The sequence below is a fragment of the Lissotriton vulgaris genome, unplaced genomic scaffold (genome assembly GCF_964263255.1).
Source record: "Lissotriton vulgaris unplaced genomic scaffold, aLisVul1.2 SCAFFOLD_6605, whole genome shotgun sequence".
In the NCBI taxonomy this organism is placed as follows: Eukaryota; Metazoa; Chordata; class Amphibia; order Caudata; family Salamandridae; genus Lissotriton; species Lissotriton vulgaris.
Window position 1 is genome coordinate 50534 of NW_028255625.1, and position 20386 is coordinate 70919.

At 52.5% G+C, this 20386-nt stretch overlaps 1 protein-coding gene across 1 annotated transcript; it reads left to right on the forward strand.

The window, feature by feature from the left end:
* Window positions 1–2050: 2050 nt before the first annotated feature.
* On the forward strand, window positions 2051–9121 carry LOC147659052 (E3 ubiquitin-protein ligase TRIM39-like). The gene is made up of 2 exons (XM_086952006.1): window positions 2051–2707; window positions 8386–9121. Exons 1-2 carry the CDS (start codon window positions 2079–2081, stop codon window positions 9119–9121), a joined length of 1365 nt encoding a protein of 454 aa, XP_086808132.1. The 5' UTR covers window positions 2051–2078.
* The last annotated feature ends 11265 nt before the right edge of the window (window positions 9122–20386 follow it).

The window sequence follows — 20386 nt, forward strand, 5'->3', positions numbered from 1 at the left end:
GCACCTGTCTTAAAATAAAGTGGCCTTTCTTGCTCCTAAAGAGGTGTGGACAGTGATTTCTTGCGCGAGGGGGGACCCAGGGAGAGCTAGGCGCGAGCCGGTCTCTTCCTGGGTATGTTCGCGCGAGAATCAGGGCATCAGGTGAGGACTGATTAGGGGAGGAGATATAAGGGAGGCAGGCTGGCGGTTGGGAACTGCGTGGCGGGAAGCTAGAAGGGAGGTTTTGTTTTGCCCCACCCACCCTCCCTCTTTTTTATTTTATTTTTGGGTTTTTATTTTGCGGTGCTCTAGGTGCTGCTTTGTTTTGTAGGTTTGCCACTGTTAGGACAGGTGTCTTTGTTCTTTTAGGAGGCGGGTTTTTGCTAGTGGGGTGGGCAGCCTGGAGCGGGTTGGCCATCCTGAAGGGTAGCTCGTTGGGTAGTACTAGGGGTAGTAGGCAAGAGTTAGTTCGGGGTTTTGGGATTTAGGTTTCGTAGGCTCACTGTAGAGTTGAATTATGGTAAATAAATAAATAATGAATGTGTTCACGAAATTTATGATGCACCTGTCTTAAAATAAAGTGGCCTTTCTTGCTCCTAAAGAGGTGTGGACAGTGATTTCTTGCGCGATTCCCCAATATATCTCTCAGGCTCAAATTCGATTGGAATACGGACTCAAAAACCAGATACCTGCTAGACAAGGGGAAATTGCCAAATATTATTGGTGGATGAGGGAAGCCGAAGATAATACTCTGGCCCACTTCTGTTGGGAAGAGATAGAAAAGCAAGCCAGGCTAAAGAATTCAATCTTTACCATCCTAAAGAGTCCCTCCTGGCCCTTCAACTCGAGGAAGCATGGCTCACAATCATCACATACTCCGGATTCAAAACAGCAGCGAATAACGCAATTGAACAGGTCTCTTTGCTAATGGACAGAACTACCTTCGCCATGAAAAGCCACACATGGGCCGTGATACAAACATATCAGTCGCTGAAGCCTCAAGCGTACCTATCTGAACACTTCTCACACCACAAAAAGCACTTTTTGACACTGCTGCGGCTGGGCTCTTTTTCTATGAAAGACTTAACTCCGAAATGGATATGTAGCTGGCCGACCAAAGAATGCCGCCTCTGCGGACAAGGAGAAGAGTCACTGCTACACCTTCTATGTATTTGCCCCTCATTATTAGAAATCAGAAAAACATTGCTCCATAAGTTAATGAGGAAGGCACAATTAATGACATGTAGAGGGGCAATCATACAATGTCTTGGAGGCTCGTCAATTCAACTATCTTGCAGAGCCATAACCTTCTGGCAAATGGCGGCAAAGGAACTGGATAAAAAAAAAAGCAAATGAACTAACTGGAGCAGTCCAGAACTGAATGGCCCGCTCAATTTGCAAAAAGCACCGCCATCTTGCATTTTACTGTTAGTAAATTTTTAGAATAATATTTTATTTCACAATCAGATACTTTTAAAACTATCACTCGTCGGCTGCTCAGGCACCTGATTGCGTTATGCACGTACTTCTAGCATTGTCAAAAATTTCTTAAATGTAATTTATAATGTATTATGGTAGTTTGTATACCCTTTTATGATTTTTAATTAAATTAAAAAAAAGTATTATGACTTGTGGAAAAAGGGATAAGTGCTGATGACAGAAACTCCTTGGCTCCGAGACAAATGGCTTGGCATTCCACTTTTAAGCGTATTTGGGACATTCTGTGATTGGGAACGTATCCCACTTTGTGAGTGTATTTTAATGTCAATAACTCATATTAAATCTTACCTTTAATAAATATGTGTATCCATTGGTTGATTTAAATGACGCATGGAAGCTGTAACTGGTCAGTGAAATGCTAAACAAATACTAATAAAAATTGGGATTTTTGCTCTTTCAGGCCGCACCTCTGACTCCACCCACTGACCCCAATCCACGTGTAATTCCCGTCCACTGATTCTCCGCCCACAGTTCCCCTACTGTTTTTTTCCCCCCACTTCGACCACTCCCTGAATCAGTCTCTTTACTTAATGGTTACAGAACTGTCCCTCCCCTCACGTGTTCCCAGGTGCTCACTTTCCGTCCCAGCCATCGGTGCCATGGCAGCTCCTAACCCTGTCCGGAGCCTGCTGGAGGAGGCCATGTGCTGTGTCTGCTCGGGGTACTACCAAAACCCTGTGAACACCGAGTGCGGGCACAGCTTCTGCCGCCTGTGCACACCTAAGGGCAGAGTCTTCCCCTGCCCGCAGTGCAGAGTGCAGTGCGACCCCAGAGACCTCAAGGCCAACACACAGCTGCTAAACATTGTGGAGCTCGCCAAGCAGATGTGCCAACGAACAGAGGGGGCGCAGGGCCTATGCCAACAACACGAGGAGAAGCTCAAACTGTTCTGCAAGGTGGAGGAGGCGGCCATCTGTGTGGTGTGCAGCCTGTCGGCTGAGCACCGGGAGCACGCCGCGGTGCCCATCCGAGAGGCCGCCCTGGAGTACAAGGAAACCCTGGCGGGCTGGCTGCCCCCTCTGAGAGCCAAGAAGGAGCTGGTTGTGGCGTCCAAGGCGCAAGAAGAGCAGGAACTTAAAGCCTTGAAGGATAACTTGGAAGCTGAGAAGACGAAAACTCTGACAGAATTTCAACAACTGCGCCAGGTCCTGCAAGAACAGGAAGACGCCGCTCTCGCGAGACTGGAGGAGATTCAGAACAAAATCAACAGGACGGAAAAAGCGAACACAATTCTATGTCAGGACCGGAGGCTTCTGATTATGCTTCTCAATCTTTACTAGAAGCTCACAGCAGCCAATGAAAATGCTTGCTTTTCATTTCAATAAACGTTAAACTGCATATCCCATCATGCTTTACATATAACCACGCCCCTTTAGTCCATAAGAGGCCTTAGCCTGCCGCCATCTTTCTCTTTCTTTGCTGCTCACAGAGCTAAGTACAACCTTGTTTACTCCCTCTGTGACTCTATTGCGCTTGTTAATGTTTGATTGACATGACTTGGCACTGTTCATTCTGTTTATACATTGTCATATTGCATTGTTCATATTGCTATTAGCGGTATTCTGCTATCGTATTGCTTTTATTGTGCGGAGGTTGTTACCTCTTCAGGGGGAGTAGCTGTCCTTCGGCGGAGCACCTTTGTGCCCGTCGTCTTGGTATTTCATTCCTCAGGTGGCAAGAGCGCGCTGTATTCGCGCGAGGGTAGCGACGGTCCTTGACCGGAGGCAGACGGATGCCGGTAGTCTGTTTTGGAGCCGGCTGGAGCCCGGTGTTGTCCCCGTAGGGTACGCGCGTTAGCGCATGCGCAGACGGCTTCCCTCATCGCCGCTGACGCTTATTCAGGCCGGGTGGCTCCCGGCCGCGACGTGCACCCAAAGCGCGCTGAATTGGGCTATTTTCTGGTAGGTTTTCAGTCGCGCTTGGGCTGCACGTCGCGGCGCGAACCTAGTTTGTCAGTTTCAGTCGGATTTTCATATCGGAGTGTTAGGAAGGGTCCCTCTGCCTTAGCGATCGCCTGGTGAGGTGGTATAAATACTGATTAGGCCAATTTGAGCGCGCACACGCTCAGTGTATTTCAGTGGCCTGGGTCTCTGGCCCGCTTTGAATACAGCTTTGCTGAGGGGGTTTTTAGGTTGGGAAAGTTTGTGTGCTGTGTGGGCTGACCCCCCCCCTGACCCTCCTAGTACCTGGTTTTGTCTGAACACAACCCAGTCAGTATTCCCAGTGAGAATGTCGGAAGAGCAGTTTAATGAGGGGTACTATCAGGAGGAGGAATTCGAGAACAGGCAGACTGCTGCCTTGGAGGACAATCTGGTCAGTGCTTTAGACGCTTCGGTCCAGTCCTCCGTTAACAGGGCGATGGAAACGACTGTACCTCAGACAGTGCACCAGGCACTGGCCTCAGCCCTTCGTCCTATCCGACGACAACTGGAAGGTTTTGCCAAAAGACATGGCTTTAATAAACCTCAGAAGAAGAAGGATGATGCATCCACCTCGGGTCCTTCTAGGGACTCGGCCACCTGGCCTCACATGCAGGCCTTAGCTACCCTGCCGGACACGGCGGACCATTCTTACGCTGGAGCCAAGGCCACCAGTAAACGTAGGGTCCATGACACCGACACGGACACGGATACTGGCACGAACACGGATACGGACACCGACACCTCAGAGGATCGCAATCCTCCAAAGAAGGCAAAGGTGGCGCAGCCCAAGAGCCTCGCGCCGGATGATACACCGTTCACCTTTGATCCTTTGGAGATTGTACACCCTAGATCACAGGATTGGATGCCGCCTGCTGCGGTCACGGCTTACATCCATGATAATTTACGCAAGTGCTTCCCTAGGGATGTACGAAATCGTTTACGCTCAGAGTGTCCTAGACCGGAAATCCCAAATCAGGTGGCGGAAACACCGGAGATTGATCCTAACCTTCTCACCTTTCTGAAGAAGTTCACCAAGGACCCGAAGAGAGGTCTGGATAGAGCATGGCGGGGGTGTCAGGACAAAATGTTAGACGCCATCGGCCCCTTGGCAAAGATCCTAGAGATGGCCTTTGTGGCCAAGGAGACCTCAGTCATCATCAACCCGGACGTGCTCGCTGGATGGGCCCAGAGAGCCATATGTTTTTTGGGCAACGCGAACTGCGCTGTCTCGGCAGAGAGGAGAAAATCTTTGCTGATGAAGATGGATTCGAATCTTACGGAGCTCGCTGACGCGGAGCCGGGACCCCTTGCAGAAGGCCTCCTTTTTGGTGACAAATTCGTTAGGGACGTCTCAAAATACGTCGGCACCTTTACAGCTTTGGACAAGGCCCAGTCGGGCATCAAGCGCGCCCTCAGCCAGGGTGTTTTTCACAGGGCCGGACGAGGCGGGGGTCGCTCGTCAGGCCGAGGAGGTCCTCCTGGCCCCCACAGAGGAGACTTCGGAAGGGGCAGAAATGATTTCGACTCAACACGAGGGGGAACCTTCTACCCCTCCCGGAGGAGGTTCAACAAAAACAGATATCAGACTGGAGATGGACGAGCGAAATTCAAGCACCAGCAGAGCTCAGGTGAGAATTTCAGATACTTCCCTTCTTCCCCTGGGGGGTCGGACTCGGCATTGCCTGGGGCGGTGGGAGGCCCTTACTCAGGACGCTTGGGTCCTTCAGACTATTCGGGGTTTTCATCTGGAGTTTTACTCAAGTCCAGTTCAGACTTGCGCACCCCCTATTCTCCATTTTTCCCAACTAGAGGCCAGTTTCATAGACGAAGAGATTGCGGCCTTGCTACAGAAGCGCGCGATTGCACCAAGTATTCGGTGCCCTCACGGCTTCTGCAGCAACATTTTTGTGATTCAGAAGAAAGGGGGTGGAAACAGACTAGTTTTAAACCTCAGGGAGTTCAATCAATTCCTGACTTACAATCATTTCAAGATGGAGGGCATCCATCTTTTAACGGATCTACTGCAGGTGGGAGATTGGATGGTCCGGCTGGACCTGAAGGACGCTTATCTCTCTATTCCAATCTTTCCCCCACATCGCAGGTTTCTTCAATTCAAATGGAGAGACCGATGGTACGAATATTTGGTTCTGCCTTTCGGGCTCTCCTCGGCACCTTGGTGCTTCACCAAGGTGATGAAGCCGGTAGTGGCGTACCTCCGGGAACGAGGTATTCGTCTTATCATATACCTCGACGACATTCTGATAGTGGACCAGTGTCGGCAGACTCTCTTACGACACCTCCTACTGACCACGACTATGTTGCAGGATCTGGGGTTTGTTATAAACACCAAGAAGTCAGTCATGGTTCCTTCACAAGTTATAGATTTTCTAGGTTTCACGGTGGATTCGGTAATGGCCCAAATGTGCCTTCCAAAGGACAAACTTCGGGATCTGAAGAAAGAGATCCGGAGACTTCTGAGCAGCCAGTCGGTCTCCTTGAGAGCACTGGCGAGAATGGTAGGAATTCTGGCGTCTTCAGTTCAGGCGATTTTCCCGGGCCCGCTCCATTACAGGGCCCTGCAACAACTGAAGATCAGACACCTTCAAAAGGGTCTCTCGTACTCAGACAGCATTCCCCTCACGCAGGAGGTGCGGTCGGAGTTGCAATGGTGGTTGGGACACGTCGACGCTTGGAACGGCCGAGCGATCTTCGGTTCACTCCCGGAAGTCACGATAGAGTCGGACGCCAGCCGATGGGGCTGGGGCGCGCGTTGTGGAGACATCTCCACAGGAGGACGTTGGTCCCCGGAGGAGCTTTCCCTCCATATCAATTGCCTGGAGCTGCTGGCGGGGTCGTTCGCGGTGAGAACATTGTCCCCTCAGCGGACATCCTGCTGTATCCTCCTGCGTCTGGACAATATCTCGGCAGTGAGGTACATCAACAAGTTGGGAGGCACGAGGTCGTCCATGCTTGTTCAAATAGCCAAAGACTTTTGGCATTATTGCCTCCGCAACCAGATATCGGTCATTGCGGAGTATCTCCCAGGCCAGTCCAATCAGGTGGCGGACTGGAACTCGAGGTACCTCCGGGACTTCAGCGATTGGAAGCTGAGCCCGAGGGTGTTCGAGTGGCTAGAGAAGATTTGGGGTCCGTTCGGGACGGACTTGTTTGCATCGAGGTTGACCTTCCAGATCCCTCGATTCTTCAGTTGGAGGCCGGATCCGTTAGCTCAGGCGACGGACGCCTTTCTACAGGACTGGTCGGTGGGGGTTCACTATGCATTTCCCCCCTTCTTGCTGATCCCCAGAGCGATGTCGCAGGTAATCAGACAGAATGCGGAGGTGGTCATGGTGACGCCTTGGTGGACGTCCCAATCTTGGTTCCCCAAACTGATGCAGTGGAGCTGCGACCACCCCAGACTCCTTCCGGAGTCGACGGGCCTGTTGCTGGGCCCTCATCAGGAGACACATCCATTGATCTCGGAGGGCAGGCTCCGGCTGATGGCCTGGAGGCTTTCAGGCAACAGTGGCAAGTGCCAGGGATTTCGAGCAGGGCTGCAGACTTCATCAAGCAGGCCTGGGCTCCTTCCACGAGGAAACGGTACACCTCGGCCTGGAAAGGCTGGGTGGGTTGGTGCGTGGAACGACATTTGGATCCCGTGGGGGCCGGCTTACCCCATGTGTTGAATTTCCTGACGGATAAGGCTTCGCAGGGCCTGGCCTATCGGTCCATCAACAATTTCAGGTCCGCCATCTCAGCGGGCCACGTTCAGCTAGAAGGAAGACCTATCGGTATGCACCCTGTTGTGTGTAAATTGTTGAAGGGTATTAGGGTAGAGAATCCCCCTAAACCTAAATATTCTGGTTTGTGGGATGTCAAGCGAGTTTTAGACCTCTTCGACAAATGGCCAACTAACAAAGATCTTTCCAGAAAACAGCTTTCAGCCAAGCTGGCTATGTTGCTTTGCCTTTCGGCGTGTAGGAGATCGTCGGATGTACGAGCGCTGGATTTAACAGGTAGAGTATTTACTCCGGAAGGAGTTTCTTTTCAAATTTTTAGGCGTACTAAAACACTGTCTACACATGTACCGTATAATGCATTTCAGGAGAATGAAAAGTTATGTGTCGTTCACTGTCTTAAGACTTATGAGGAATGTACTGCGGCACTTAGGCCTCAGGGCTGTTCGCAGCTGTTGATAGCCTTACAAAAGCCGTTCAGAGCTGTGGCTGCGGCCACCATTGCCAGATGGCTTCGTTTCGTGATGGAAGAAGCAGGCATTGACATCACCATGTTTGGTGCACATTCTGTCAGGGGTGCTATGGCATCGAAATCGTTCATATTGGGATCCAGCATTCATGATATTATGCATTGTGCAGATTGGTCGTCTGAATCGACATTCAAGACGTTTTATTATAAGCCGGTGGGGGATATTACCTCTGTTGTTTTTAGTAAGCGTTAAACGTGCATAATCAGAAGCCTCCGGTCCTGGCATAGAATCACAAATTTGCTAGCATTCGCGACAAGAATTTGCAATTCTATTAAGGACACGGAGGCGAGGATTATCCCACCCGGCATTGTATATGGAGTTATAAAATGCTTGCCCACCCAGATGATTACGGTGGTTACGGTCTCGTATCCTTTCTTTCAGGTTCGGAAAAAAAGGGTGATTGAGTCTCGAAGTATGACAAGATGGTTCGCCTGAAGGTTCTCCTTCCCGTTGGAAGAGTTCTGGAGTTACATGTTCGGTTGGAGCTGTTCGCCGCAAGAAAGAGGAAGATGGCGGCAGGCTAAGGCCTCTTATGGACTAAAGGGGCGTGGTTATATGTAAAGCATGATGGGATATGCAGTTTAACGTTTATTGAAATGAAAAGCAAGCATTTTCATTGGCTGCTGTGAGCTTCTAGTAAAGATTGAGAAGCATAATCCTCGCCTCCGTGTCCTTAATAGAATTGCAAATTCTTGTCGCGAATGCTAGCAAATTTGTGATTCAACGACTCCAGCAAATTGCCTCCCTCGATGCCCTGATCAGAGAGGTAAATTCGAAGTGTGCGCAGCCGACAGAGGAGCTGCTGAAGGACGTCCGGAGCACCCTGAGCAAGTGTGAACATGAAACATTTCAAGAACAAGAAAAAACGACCAATGAGGACAAGAGAAAGGAAGGTATTTTAAGCCATGTACAAGTTTTCGAACCGGAAATGGGGACGATGAAGCAGTATAAATTGGCTGTGACTCTGGATGGGGACACCGCTCATACAAGTCTGCTGAAGCTGTCTGAGAATAAGAGACGTGTGAGAGGGCTCCTCCAGGTTGTGCCATCTGGCTACTCATACAATTATCCCACGTGTTTTCAGTATCCCTGTGTGCTGGGGAAGGAGGGTGTCCGTGCAGGGAGGCATTACTGGGAGCTGCAGCTGCTGCTGGAGGGCGGTGAGTGGTGTGTGGGCGTTGCACTAGGGTCCGTGAACAAGTCCGCCGCAGACTCAAAGTCACCCGAGCAGGGGGTCTGGGCTGTGGAGGGGTATCACGGTCACTACACGGCTCTCACCTCTCCTGCCACCCCGCTGCCCCTGCGGGAGAGCCCCAGGCTGCTGGGGGTCTACCTGGATTACGAAGAGGGGCGGGTGTCCCTGTACAAAGCCGACACCAAGGAGCACCTTTACACGTTTACAGGGGCCGCTTTCACCGAATTAATCTTTCCTAGTCAACTCAGGGCTACATAACATTCCCCCGCCCCACATACCCAAACCCGCAAAGGAAACACAGACAATTAGAGTTTGGGTAAAAAATTGCTGCAGGATTTATTTACATACAACATATGTAAAGATGGTGGATTAGCTTACGGGCGATCCAGGACAGGCCGCATTCTCGCCACCTGTCCGCCTGTTTGAGCCAAACAGCACAGTGGCGAACCACCCAACTGCTGTATAATATAATTAAATACTGACACACCCATTTGCTGGGCGTGACTAGGCAAACCCCCGGCTGCACAGGCCCACAACCGCCCGAAGGACTACTGGGGCGCCGACACGGATTCCTGCACCTCCCATGAGGTTACAGGTTAGGCTCTGGCACCCCTATGTGCCCGCTGAAGTACATCATTTGCACCTCTCTTCTTCCGGATCGCCCCGTAACTCCGCCTGCAACGAAAAACAAGACACATTAAAAACACCCCCCCAGCCCCTACTCATGACACTCTGGGTAAGAGGACGGGAGGGAAAAGAGTGTCCCGCAAGATCGTACGGCGTCCGGGCGGCAAAGAGGCTTAGGATAGGGGCACTGCAGCATAAGTACCCCTGAAGCCCCTCCCCGCCGCCCGGACGAGATTCTCGGCAGGCCGCCTCCTCCAACCGGTGAGGCGGATGTGCCGGACCGGCAAGTGGGGGCGGGACCGCCCTCCTTGACTAGGTACCCGCCCTCTTGATGGCCACTGCGTGGCCTCGGGCAGGCGCATAGTCAACTCAGGGCTACATAACATTCCCCCGCCCCACATACCCAAACCCGCAAAGGAAACACAGACAATTAGAGTTTGGGTAAAAAATTGCTGCAGGATTTATTTACATACAACATATGTAAAGATGGTGGGTTAGCTTACGGGCGATCCAGGACAGGCCGCATTCTCGCCACCTGTCCGCCTGTTTGAGCCAAACAGCACAGTGGCGAACCACCCAACTGCTGTATAATATAATTAAATACTGACACACCCATTTGCTGGGCGTGACTAGGCAAACCCCCGGCTGCACAGGCCCACAACCGCCCGAAGGACTACTGGGGCGCCGACACGGATTCCTGCACCTCCCATGAGGTTACAGGTTAGGCTCTGGCACCCCTATGTGCCCGCTGAAGTACATCATTTGCACCTCTCTTCTTCCGGATCGCCCCGTAACTCCGCCACAGCCTGTGCGGTGGTCACCGCTGCCGCACAGGCCCCCCACCAATCGTCACCTGTTCTACCTGCATCCTCTGCTCATGAGTGCCTCTTTTAAGTCCAGCAAAAAGAGGTCTAAGCCAACAGGCGTAAGGTGAACACCATCCTCCTCGAAGTAACCCTTGACCTTCTCCTGAATCAAGTCATGTTTAATGAAACCCAGCCCTCTGCGCTGCGTAAACTTTTTCATGGCCGCGTTTATGCGCCTTCTAGTTTTCTCAACTGCCTCACTGGACTCAGCACCCCGCCAGTGTCTTCTGGGCACTAACTCAGACCACCAGACCTCGCATTCGCGCAACATGCTGCCAATGATACCCAGGTCTGTTTTCATCCTGAGAAGCAAAGCGGACTTCCCCACAGAGGTAATGTCATTGCCACCCAAGTGGATTATTAAATGCTGGGGAAGAGGCCCCCCCCGGGCAAGGATCTCCTTCAGCCGAAAGAGTAGGCTATGCCAGCGCATTCCAGGGTACCCCAGCCACACGCACTCTATCTCAGAGAAGGAACCAATCCACTGTCTGATGGCAGCCCATCGAGCCAATCTGCTGACCATAGAATGCCCCAAGACCCACACGCGATTACCTGTCAAAGAAAGACGCGATATGTTCAAGGGTGTTTATTCAATACACATGTTTATACAAATATACGAGGCACAGCAAGCAAATTCAACAAAACTGAAAAAGAAAAAGGTGGGGATCACGGCCTAACATAACGCCTATAACAGGCAGATTCCCAACGCCCCACCGACTGCACCTGCCCTGGGGACATCCCAGCGCGGAAGGCCGAAGTGGCCGCCCCAATGCGGAAGGAGTGACTCGAGAACCTCTTCCCTAAAACCAACAAGCCAGCCCTGTCAAGGCAGGCCAACATGATCTTGTCCATTTGATATTTTGTTAGAGGGCTGAAATCGGCATGCACTAGGAGGTAACCAGGCCCCGACGGGCGTAATGCTAGGAAGGCTTGCAGCAATGCCACGGGGCAGTAACGGGAATCCCCAAGGGGGGAGAGTCTAATAAGAGACCCCTTACCAGACTGGTCAGTTTTGGATCTTCTCAGCTTAATCGACAACCCACCCTCAAAATTAATATCCGCCACCCCCAGGGCATCCATAGAGGTATCTGACTTAGAACGAGCCACCAGCTCACTGCTCCTGAACGCACCAAAGAAAGCTATGACAAAAGCAGCAGCGAAGAGGGCCTCCTCGTACCTAGAGTGCACAACTGCTTGCAACATCTGCAACATGGCCTGGAGAGAAGGGAAATCAATAGGGGACCTGTCATCTGGGGCCCTCGGATCCTCCCGCGCCCAACCCTTCAAGGCTGCCCTTATTGCAAATGAAGAAGTGGGGTCCTGCCCCCCACACAGTCTAGCCTCGTGACCAATGGCCGCTAGGTGGCCGCAAACCCAAGAATGTGATTTCAACTGCTTTTTAGCCCACACTATAAAGGCATGAACTTTCTTCTCTAATGGCAACGTTTGCAAACCCAGGTCAGAGATAACTTTCGTGAATGTAGCACGGTGGCTTGCATAGCGCTTACGTGTACTCAACGCTAATGATTTCTCGCCCAGTTCCCTCATGTGCTGCTCCACTCCAAGATGTGCCAAAGCCTTGGCGCAAAGGGGGTCATCTCCTCTCTCGCCTGAGGGCAAGCTGCCCGGAAACGTTCCAGCTGAAAACGAGAGAGAGCGTCAGCTGCGACATTGGTGACCCCCACAATGTGTCTGGCTCTAAATTCGACATTGCAAAACAGGCACCTGCTAGCCAGTTCCCGGAGTAGAGACAGCACCAAGGGGCAGCTGGCAGACAACCCATTGATCGCCTGCACCACTGCCATGTTATCTGACCAGAACAAGACTTTTCTGTGGGACAGGAGCTCAGGCCACAAGTGTAAGGAAATGACAATCGGGAAGAGTTCCAGGACAGCAATGTTGGAAGTAATGCCCCGCTTGCGCCAAGAATTGGGCCAACCCTGCGCGCACCACTGCTCTCCCAAAATGGCCCCAAAGCCCTCGCGGCCCGAGGCATCAGTGTACATGTTTAACTCTGGACTCTCCACCCACGGGGATCTCCACTTCACAGTCCCATTAAATTCTGCCAAGAAAACATCCCACATCCTCAAATCCTTCTTGAGAGCTGAGGTCAACCTGACAAAATGGTACTGTTTGTTAATCTTAGCAGTGGCTTTGGCCAAGCGCCTTGCAAAGACGCGCCCGACAGGAATCACTCGTGCAGCAAAGTTTAGCTTACCTAGTAGGCTCTGAATGACCCCCAGAGGCGCCTTGTCTCTGCCCAGCAAGGCCTGAATGTCCCCCCTCAAGGCCATCACCTTTTCTGCTGGCAGACGGGACACTCCCTGTACAGTGTCAAGCTCAACCCCCAAGAAAGTCAGCACCTGAGCAGGGCCCTCGGTCTTACCCGGCGCTAAGGGCACCCCCAAGCGACCAGCCAGCTCCACAAAACAGTCCAAGCCCTCTTGGCACTCCTGCGTGCCCTCCCTCCCAATGAAAAGGAAATCATCCAGGTAGTGGGACACCGCAGCCACATTGTATTCCTCTGTGAGGGCCCACTGCAGAAAGGTGCTGAATGCTTCAAAGAAAGCACACGAGACAGCACAACCCATGGGCATACATTTGTCGAAGTAGTACCCCCCTTTCCATTTGAAGCCCAAGAGATGCTGACTGTCAGGATGGACCGGTAACAAGCGGAAAGCCGCCTCTATATCTGCCTTGGCCAGCCAGGCTCCTTCTCCTGCCCTCCTCACCAAATCTATGGCCATGTCCAGGGAACAGTAGGAGACCGAGCAGGCCTCCTCAGGCAACCAAGAATTGACAGAGTTCCCCTCTGGGAAGGACAAGTTGTGTATCAACCTGAAGGCCCCAGGTTCTTTTTTAGGGACCACACCCAACGGGGACACGACAAAGTCCTGAAGGGGGGGGGACAGGAAAGGCCCAGCCACCCTCCCCAAAAGTACCTCCTTGGTGATCTTTTTGTCGACAACCTCAGGGAGCTCCCTCACTGATTTTTGGTTTTCAGCATCTCTGCTGACTCTAGGACCCTGATAGGGGATCTGGAAGCCCTCGAGGAAACCATGGGACAGGGTATCCCTATCTTTCACATTGGGGTATTTATGAAGGAGAGCAAGCAACCTCGGCAAAATGATAGGGGATGGTCCTTTGGACCTAAGATGGGGGGGGTCCCTAACAGGCAACACAGGTGGGCAAAGGGGAGGGATGATAAAGTCGGGCTGCTGGGGCACTACAGAAACCGGGGAAGGGAGGGGGGAGTCCCCAGAGATACTACTTGTCTTTGCTGGCAGCATTGGGGGCGGGGGATCTCTTCTCACATGAAGACTCAGGGTGGGAACCACCGCACCTGTTGCACACATGGGCGAACTTACAGGCTTTCCCCCAGGTGCAGTTTCCCGCATTGAACATCCTGCAGGAGGAAGGGGGATACTTCTTGGTGAATTGTTTGTTAAAACCGCCCCCCCCACGCCCCCCACGAAAGGACTGGCGAAAATTACTCTTCTTCTGAGCGAACTGCTTCTCACTATCCTGCTTCCTGGCCTGGACAACACTGTTACTACTTTCTACTTTACTTTTGCCCATATGAGCAATCCACAGTCTGACCTCGACCTGATCCCACTCCAGCTCGGGGCAGACAGACATCTTTTTCCGGAACTCGCAGTCATATGAATACCACCCCATCCCAGATGTTGCTTCCGCTTCATTAACTATGACGCTGTTGTATTGGAAAAGGCCTTGTGCTTGATCCGGGAAACGCTCAGTTATGACAGCAGCCAAAATGGCGAAGGCCTGGCGCCAGTTTCTAATAGACTTCTCAGGCCAAGATTGGAAGCGAGCCTTCTTTTCCTCATCTTTAGACCCCATCCTTCGCACATCTACCCCATCCGCCCCCAGCATGAGGAGCGAGAAAATGTCTATAAACTCCCTCCTCCAAATGCCTTCCTTCGCCGCCTGAGGAACCTGCCAGGCCAGGGAGCATTTGCCTGACAGAAGGGGCGCCATGGTCATGAGGGCTGTGGGCGCAGGGATGGGCACCAAAGCTGTCGGTGGAGCCACAGCACTGATAGTTGGCAAGGGTGTAGGACCGGCAGATGCCCCCACCAGTGGCTGGACTGCGACAACCGCCGGCAAGAGGGCCTCCTGGGGCACACTCTGCACCAGCGGCAAAACCTGTGGAAGAATAGCTCCCGGCACCAGACTGCTGGGCGAGCTGACCGACGGGACAATAGGCAAACAGATGGGACCCGCATCAACCCCCCCTTGTGAAGGAGTACCACCCCACACTTGGACAACATCTGCCTCCCCGGCAGAAGACAACGGGGCCACTGCTAAAGGTGGCAAAATCACAGATTGCACAGAAACAGGTGATCGTGACTGGGCAGGGCACAAACTGGCTCTTATTTCAGACATAAAAGACGCCAGCGAGTCAGTAATCTTACCCAGTTCCGCCCGGGTAGCGAATTCCGCACTAGAGGCCGCCAAACGAGGAGGGGAGGGCGGGCACACCCGGACCACCGCTGGGGGGGATGCCGGGGCGTGCACTATCACGTTTCTGATCGGGTCAGCCGCCCTGGACTTTGCGGGGGGCTCCGGTGGGAAGTCCTTGACTGTTGGCTTCCTCGTGCGTTTTGACCTCCCTGTGGCTGTGTCCTCTGCCACCTCAATTTCAGATATTTGTGGGGCAGGGGCCGGCCCTGGTGCTTTAGGGGGGTTGGCCAGTAAAAGTCCACTCGCCCACGCCACCCCATTGGCCTTTATCGCATCCAAAAGGGCTTTCATCTGAGGGTCCTGCGACGGTCCTAGTCCAGAACCCTCAACCTGGGATGTCTGAGAGAAAAGAGCGGGGGACCCCTGATTCTCCATGCCGCCTCGAAAGTATCCTGCAAAAGAGATGACCGTGAGCAACGCATACACACGACTTTCGACAAGCCAGCAGACACCTTCCACCCCTCGAAAGCTCGCACCCCGAGGCCCGCTAAGACACTATACCAGGATGGAAAAGACTTGTCCCTCTAAGAAACACCTCCTGGTGAAACCCACTCGTAGCGCAACATACCTCTGCGATTATCCTCGTGACTTTAAACGAACGTAACGCACCGATGCGGTCCTCAAAACCAGTAAATTCCTGAAACAACAGAGTGGGCTGTGAGACACCAGAATTAAAACATAAAATGCCCTTACCGGGACACAATGAGCACCCATGCACCTAAACCGCCGGTAAACGGCCCTGGGGGGGGGGGCGGGCCCGAGAAGGCAGGAAGCTTGAGAAGTCCTCCACGTGAACACCCAATCGCACGCACATAAACATACCTTACACTGACTCCGCTTAGGTGTGGGCGCACTATGGGCGAGCGGAGGTGCGAGTGAAAAGCGCGCGCTAGATGCTCTGATGCCTGGCAAGCCCGGAAGGCCTGGGTGCGGAAGCGACTGCACGCAACGGCCGGAATCTGTAAGAAAATAAAACAGGCACGTAAATAACCGGGCGCCGCTGAGGCCGCAATGGCCGGTGCGCGCGCCCACACAGAAGGCCTGGGTGCGGAAGCGACTGCACGCAACGGCCGGAATCTGTAAGAAAATAAAACAGGCACGTAAATAAACCGGGCGCCGCTGAGGCCGCAATGGCCGGTGCGCGCGCCCACACAGCAAGAAAGGCCCATGAGTCAGCCTCGACGACACTTCCTGGAAAGAAGCCACAAGATTAGTACATTGGGCAAGGGAGAAAGGCCGGCACCAGGCAACACACCCCAACAGGCCCGGGACCCTAGCAACGCAGGCCCCACCTTCCTCCCCCCCCACAAGAAGGCAAACTTCAGCCAGCGCGAACACTCCGCGACCTCGGGAAGGGCTTACGAAATTGCGGACTCGCGCACGCCCACCGGGTCCCCCCACCACGCTCAACGTCCTGGCCCTATCGGAAGAAAGAGGCCTGGAAGGCCCGGGGGCCTATCGATACAAGCAAACATTCGGCAATTAATGCACAAGAACATAGCCAGCGCAGGACACTGAAAATAGACACAGAAAATACTGGCGAAACCATATAAATGAAATATCAGCAAGCATGAGGCCGCAAGGGAGACCCGCCAGATCTGCTCGTCGGATCCCGCGCCCACACGGACCGGACACCGCAAGCTAAGCGCTCCTCCCCCCCGCACCGCTACCTACATTGAATAACAGATACGTTGTTCCCTGCCTCCCTTTGGAAACATTCTCCGCTCCAACAGCAATATAGCACCTGGCATACCAGCAATATAGCACATGGCATACCAGCGTGTCTACGGCAATGCTAACATGGATCTACGTAAGCACATCATAATGAAACGACAATCGAATCACGAAGCAGCCTGCAGACTGAAAGCTGGTTCCCCGCATCTCTTCGAAAACATACCCCGCCATCAGAAATGTATAAACTACTGAACTACATGGGTACTGCGAATTGCCTAAACCTTGGACACAGATGCACAACACGAAATTACAAACATGAATAACTCAGCAGACCTAGAATAGTACTTTAAATAAACATTGCGCGGCAACATATCATGAGCGACTGAGCAGGCAATTGGTAAACACGCGCGCACAAACAGAACATTTTACCGTAACCACCGCGTGCAGCCCCCCCATGAGCAAGAACAGCACGCCGCCCACACACAAAATGGCCACCCAGACGAGAGTAAGACGGGCCGAGGAAGGAGAACGGAGGTAATGTGCCCCCGGGGAATACAGGCCCCATCTTGCGGCGACTGCACCTTCACCCCTCCTGCTAGGCCGCCCAAATTTACCAAAAGGCACGAAACAGTGAAAAACGGGGCTAGCCGACCTAGAATCGCAGCGGGGCCCGACAAGTACAGGCCGGACCCGCACTGCGCATGGGGACAAAGACCGAAACGGCCCCGGTCGTCCCCCCCCCCACAGCAGCCCGCTCAAACGGGCCGCCTCGCCAGGCTCGACCTACCTAGAGGGAGCAGGCGGCAACGCAGGAAAAGGGGGGGGATGGGGTAGGCCCGAGGCCACGCTCACCTCGAGAGAAACGAAAAGAGTGTCCCGCAAGATCGTACGGCGTCCGGGCGGCAAAGAAGCTTAGGATAGGGGCACTGCAGCATAAGTACCCCTGAAGCCCCTCCCCGCCGCCCGGACGAGATTCTCGGCAGGCCGCCTCCTCCAACCGGTGAGGCGGATGTGCCGGACAGGCAAGTGGGGGCGGGACCGCCCTCCTTGACTAGGTACCCGCCCTCTTGATGGCCACTGCGTGGCCTCGGGCAGGCGCAATATTTTTATCTCGGTCCTGGCGCTGAGCTCCGCCTTGTCTAAAACCTGCAGACCCCGGAGATGTTGGGACTAGAGTAAACGCTGCCAGTGTGTTGGCCTTTTGTATTTTTCATGGAGATTTCTTGAACGTGGAAATGAGTTATATTTACGACACGCCAGTGAAGATGGATGTGTCACGATAACCGGTTGAGAGGAAGAACGGATTCACAAGTTTTCCTAGATAGTCACACAGTAGGTAGAGCATTGCGGACTTGAGAAAACCATCTCTATTGCCTCAGAAGCTTCATTCTAGGATAACATTACAGGAGAAAACAACTGGGACCATAAATTAAATGAGTTTACAGCACTGCACAGTTAACCCTTTGTTCGACTGTTGGCTAACTTTTTTTTCTTCTAAATAGCTGCTACACAATAAAATAAAAAAACGAAGCCATGCATTCAAACCCACTGAGCGTATTAGAACATTTATTTGTATTCCTGTGTGGAGGTGGGCGAGTCGTTAATGTGTCCCCTTTTGCGAGGCATGAACCCCTCTCCACACTCAAAACTATAGTATCAAATAGCATATTTCGCTGCATATTTGGTTGATGCCTTTGTTCCTATATACTTATGTCTTAAATTTTCCAAGATTTCCCGATTTAACTATATTGAAAGAAACCTGCCAGTCAGTAAAATAAAAGTGACAAAGTAGATTTCCCCTTCTAATATACACTGAGTTTAAACACCCGTGGTTATATTACATAAAGTGCCATCGTCATGAGGTTAATAGGCCCTGTGCGCAAACGCTTCCAATTTTATTTATTATTTTTTTTTTTACATGTTCATATTTAAAGTTGACATCTTTTTAGACAAGGACGTTTGGAGCGGAAGGTCGTTCCAGGCTCTGGCTGCACGGAAGGAGAAGGAGCGGCCTCCCGATCTGGTCTTTCTGGTGCGGGGACCACGTTGTAGGAGAGCTGGACTGATTGTAGGGTCCTTTGGGGTGCGTGGAATTTGAGTCGCATGTTCAGGTATGCTGGTCCGGTGTCGAGGGTTAGCATCTTGAAGGTGACTCTAGCTTTGATGGGGAGCCAGTGGATGTGTGCAGGTGCTGGGAGATGTGGCAGTGTCTTGGCAGGTTGAGGACCAGTCTTGCAGTGGCGTTTTGGATGTTCTGTAGCTTGCGGGTGAGGTTTTTGTTTATTCCGGTATAGAGTGCGTTGCTGTAGTCGAGCCTGCTGGTGACCAGGGCATGAGTGACGGTCTTTCTGTGTTCAAGAGGGATCCATTTGAAGGTCTTACGTAGGAGGAGGAGGGTGTGGAAGCAGGTGGACGAGACGGAGTTGATCTGGCGGTCCATTTTGAGCTTGGAGTCCAGGATGATTCCCAGGTTGCTTGCGTGGTCCGTGGGGGTGGGCAGGCTTCCGAGGGCGGGGGACCACCAGGTGTCGTTCCAGGCGTCGGGGTTTGGGCCCATGATGAGTACTTCCGTTTTGTTGGTGTTTAGTTGTAGGCAGCTGTTTTTTATCTATTTGGCAACAGCTTCCATGCCTTTTCGAAAGATGTGTTGGGTTCGTTGGATAGGGAGAGGATGAGTTGGGTGTCGTCTGCGTATGACACAATGTTGAGTCCGTAGGTTCTGACGATGGGGGCGAGCAGAGCCATGTACACATTGAAGAGTAGGGCTGAGGGAGGACCCCTGGGGGACTCCGCAGGTGGTAGGTGTAGGACCCGAGAGGAAAGGGGGGAGTCTGACCTGCTGCATTCTGCCGGAGAGGAAGGAGCGGATCCAGTCGAGGGCCTTGTCTTGGATCCCTGCGTCATGGAGTCTGCGTATTAGGGTGTGGTGAGACACTATGTCGAACGCCGCTGAGAGGTCAAGGAGGATGAGGGCTGCTGTTTCTCCTTTGTCCAGTAAGGTACGAATGTCGTCTGTTGCGGCGAGGAGGGCGGTTTCCGTTCTGTGGTTTTTTCTGAAGCCGGATTGGGAGGAGTCAAGGATGTTGTTCTCTTCGATGAATGTGGCAAGTTGGCTGTTGATGGCTTTCTCGATGACTTTCGCTGGGAACGGGAGCAAGGAGATGGGTCTGTAGTTTTTGAGGTCGGTGGGGTCCGCCAAGGGTTTCTTCAGGAGGGTGTTGATCCCAGCGTGTTTCCAGTTGTCAGGGAAAGAGGCGGTTGCCAGGGAGCAGTTGATGGTGTGGTAGAGCAAGGGTTAGATGGTGTCGGTGGCTCTGTTGAAAATGTGGTGGGGGCAGGGGTTTGTGGGGCCCCCAGAGTGGACTGACTTCATCTTCTTCAGTGTGTCTTTTGTGGTGAGGGCTGTCCAGTTGTCGATCGCTGGCCTCAGGGTGTTGGGGTGGTTGGTGAGGGTTCAGTGTGTTCGTTGTCTTCGTCGAATTGGTTGTAGATGTTCTTAATTTTGTGGTGGAAAAAGGTGCTGAGTTTGTCGCAGAGGTCTTGTGAGGGAGTGATGTCGGTGGACTCGCTGGTTGGTTGGGCAAACTCCTTGATGATGTTGAAGAGTTCTTTGCTGTTGTGTGCATGAGTGGCGATACTGTCTTCAATCGCTTTTTTCCTCGTTTTTCTGATGAGTTGGTGGTGGGCATTGGTGGCTGCTCTGAAGTTGTTGTGGGCTCCTGTGGATTTGGAGTTCCTCAAGGCCTTTTCGAAGCGGCGGCAAATGCGTCTGGACTCTCGAAGTTCGGTGGTGAACCATCTAGATTTCTTGGCGTGGGAATTGTTTTTTTTTTTAGAGGGGGGCTATGGTGTTGGTGCTGTCGGAGCTCCA

Bases quoted from the DNA above. Each gene is read 5' to 3' on its own strand.
- LOC147659052 (XM_086952006.1), top strand. From the start codon at position 2,079: ATGGCAGCTCCTAACCCTGTCCGGAGCCTGCTGGAGGAGGCCATGTGC. The intron at 2,708-8,385 runs AATTCTATGTCA...TAGCAAATTTGT, and splicing joins AGGACGGAAAAAGCGAACAC to GATTCAACGACTCCAGCAAA.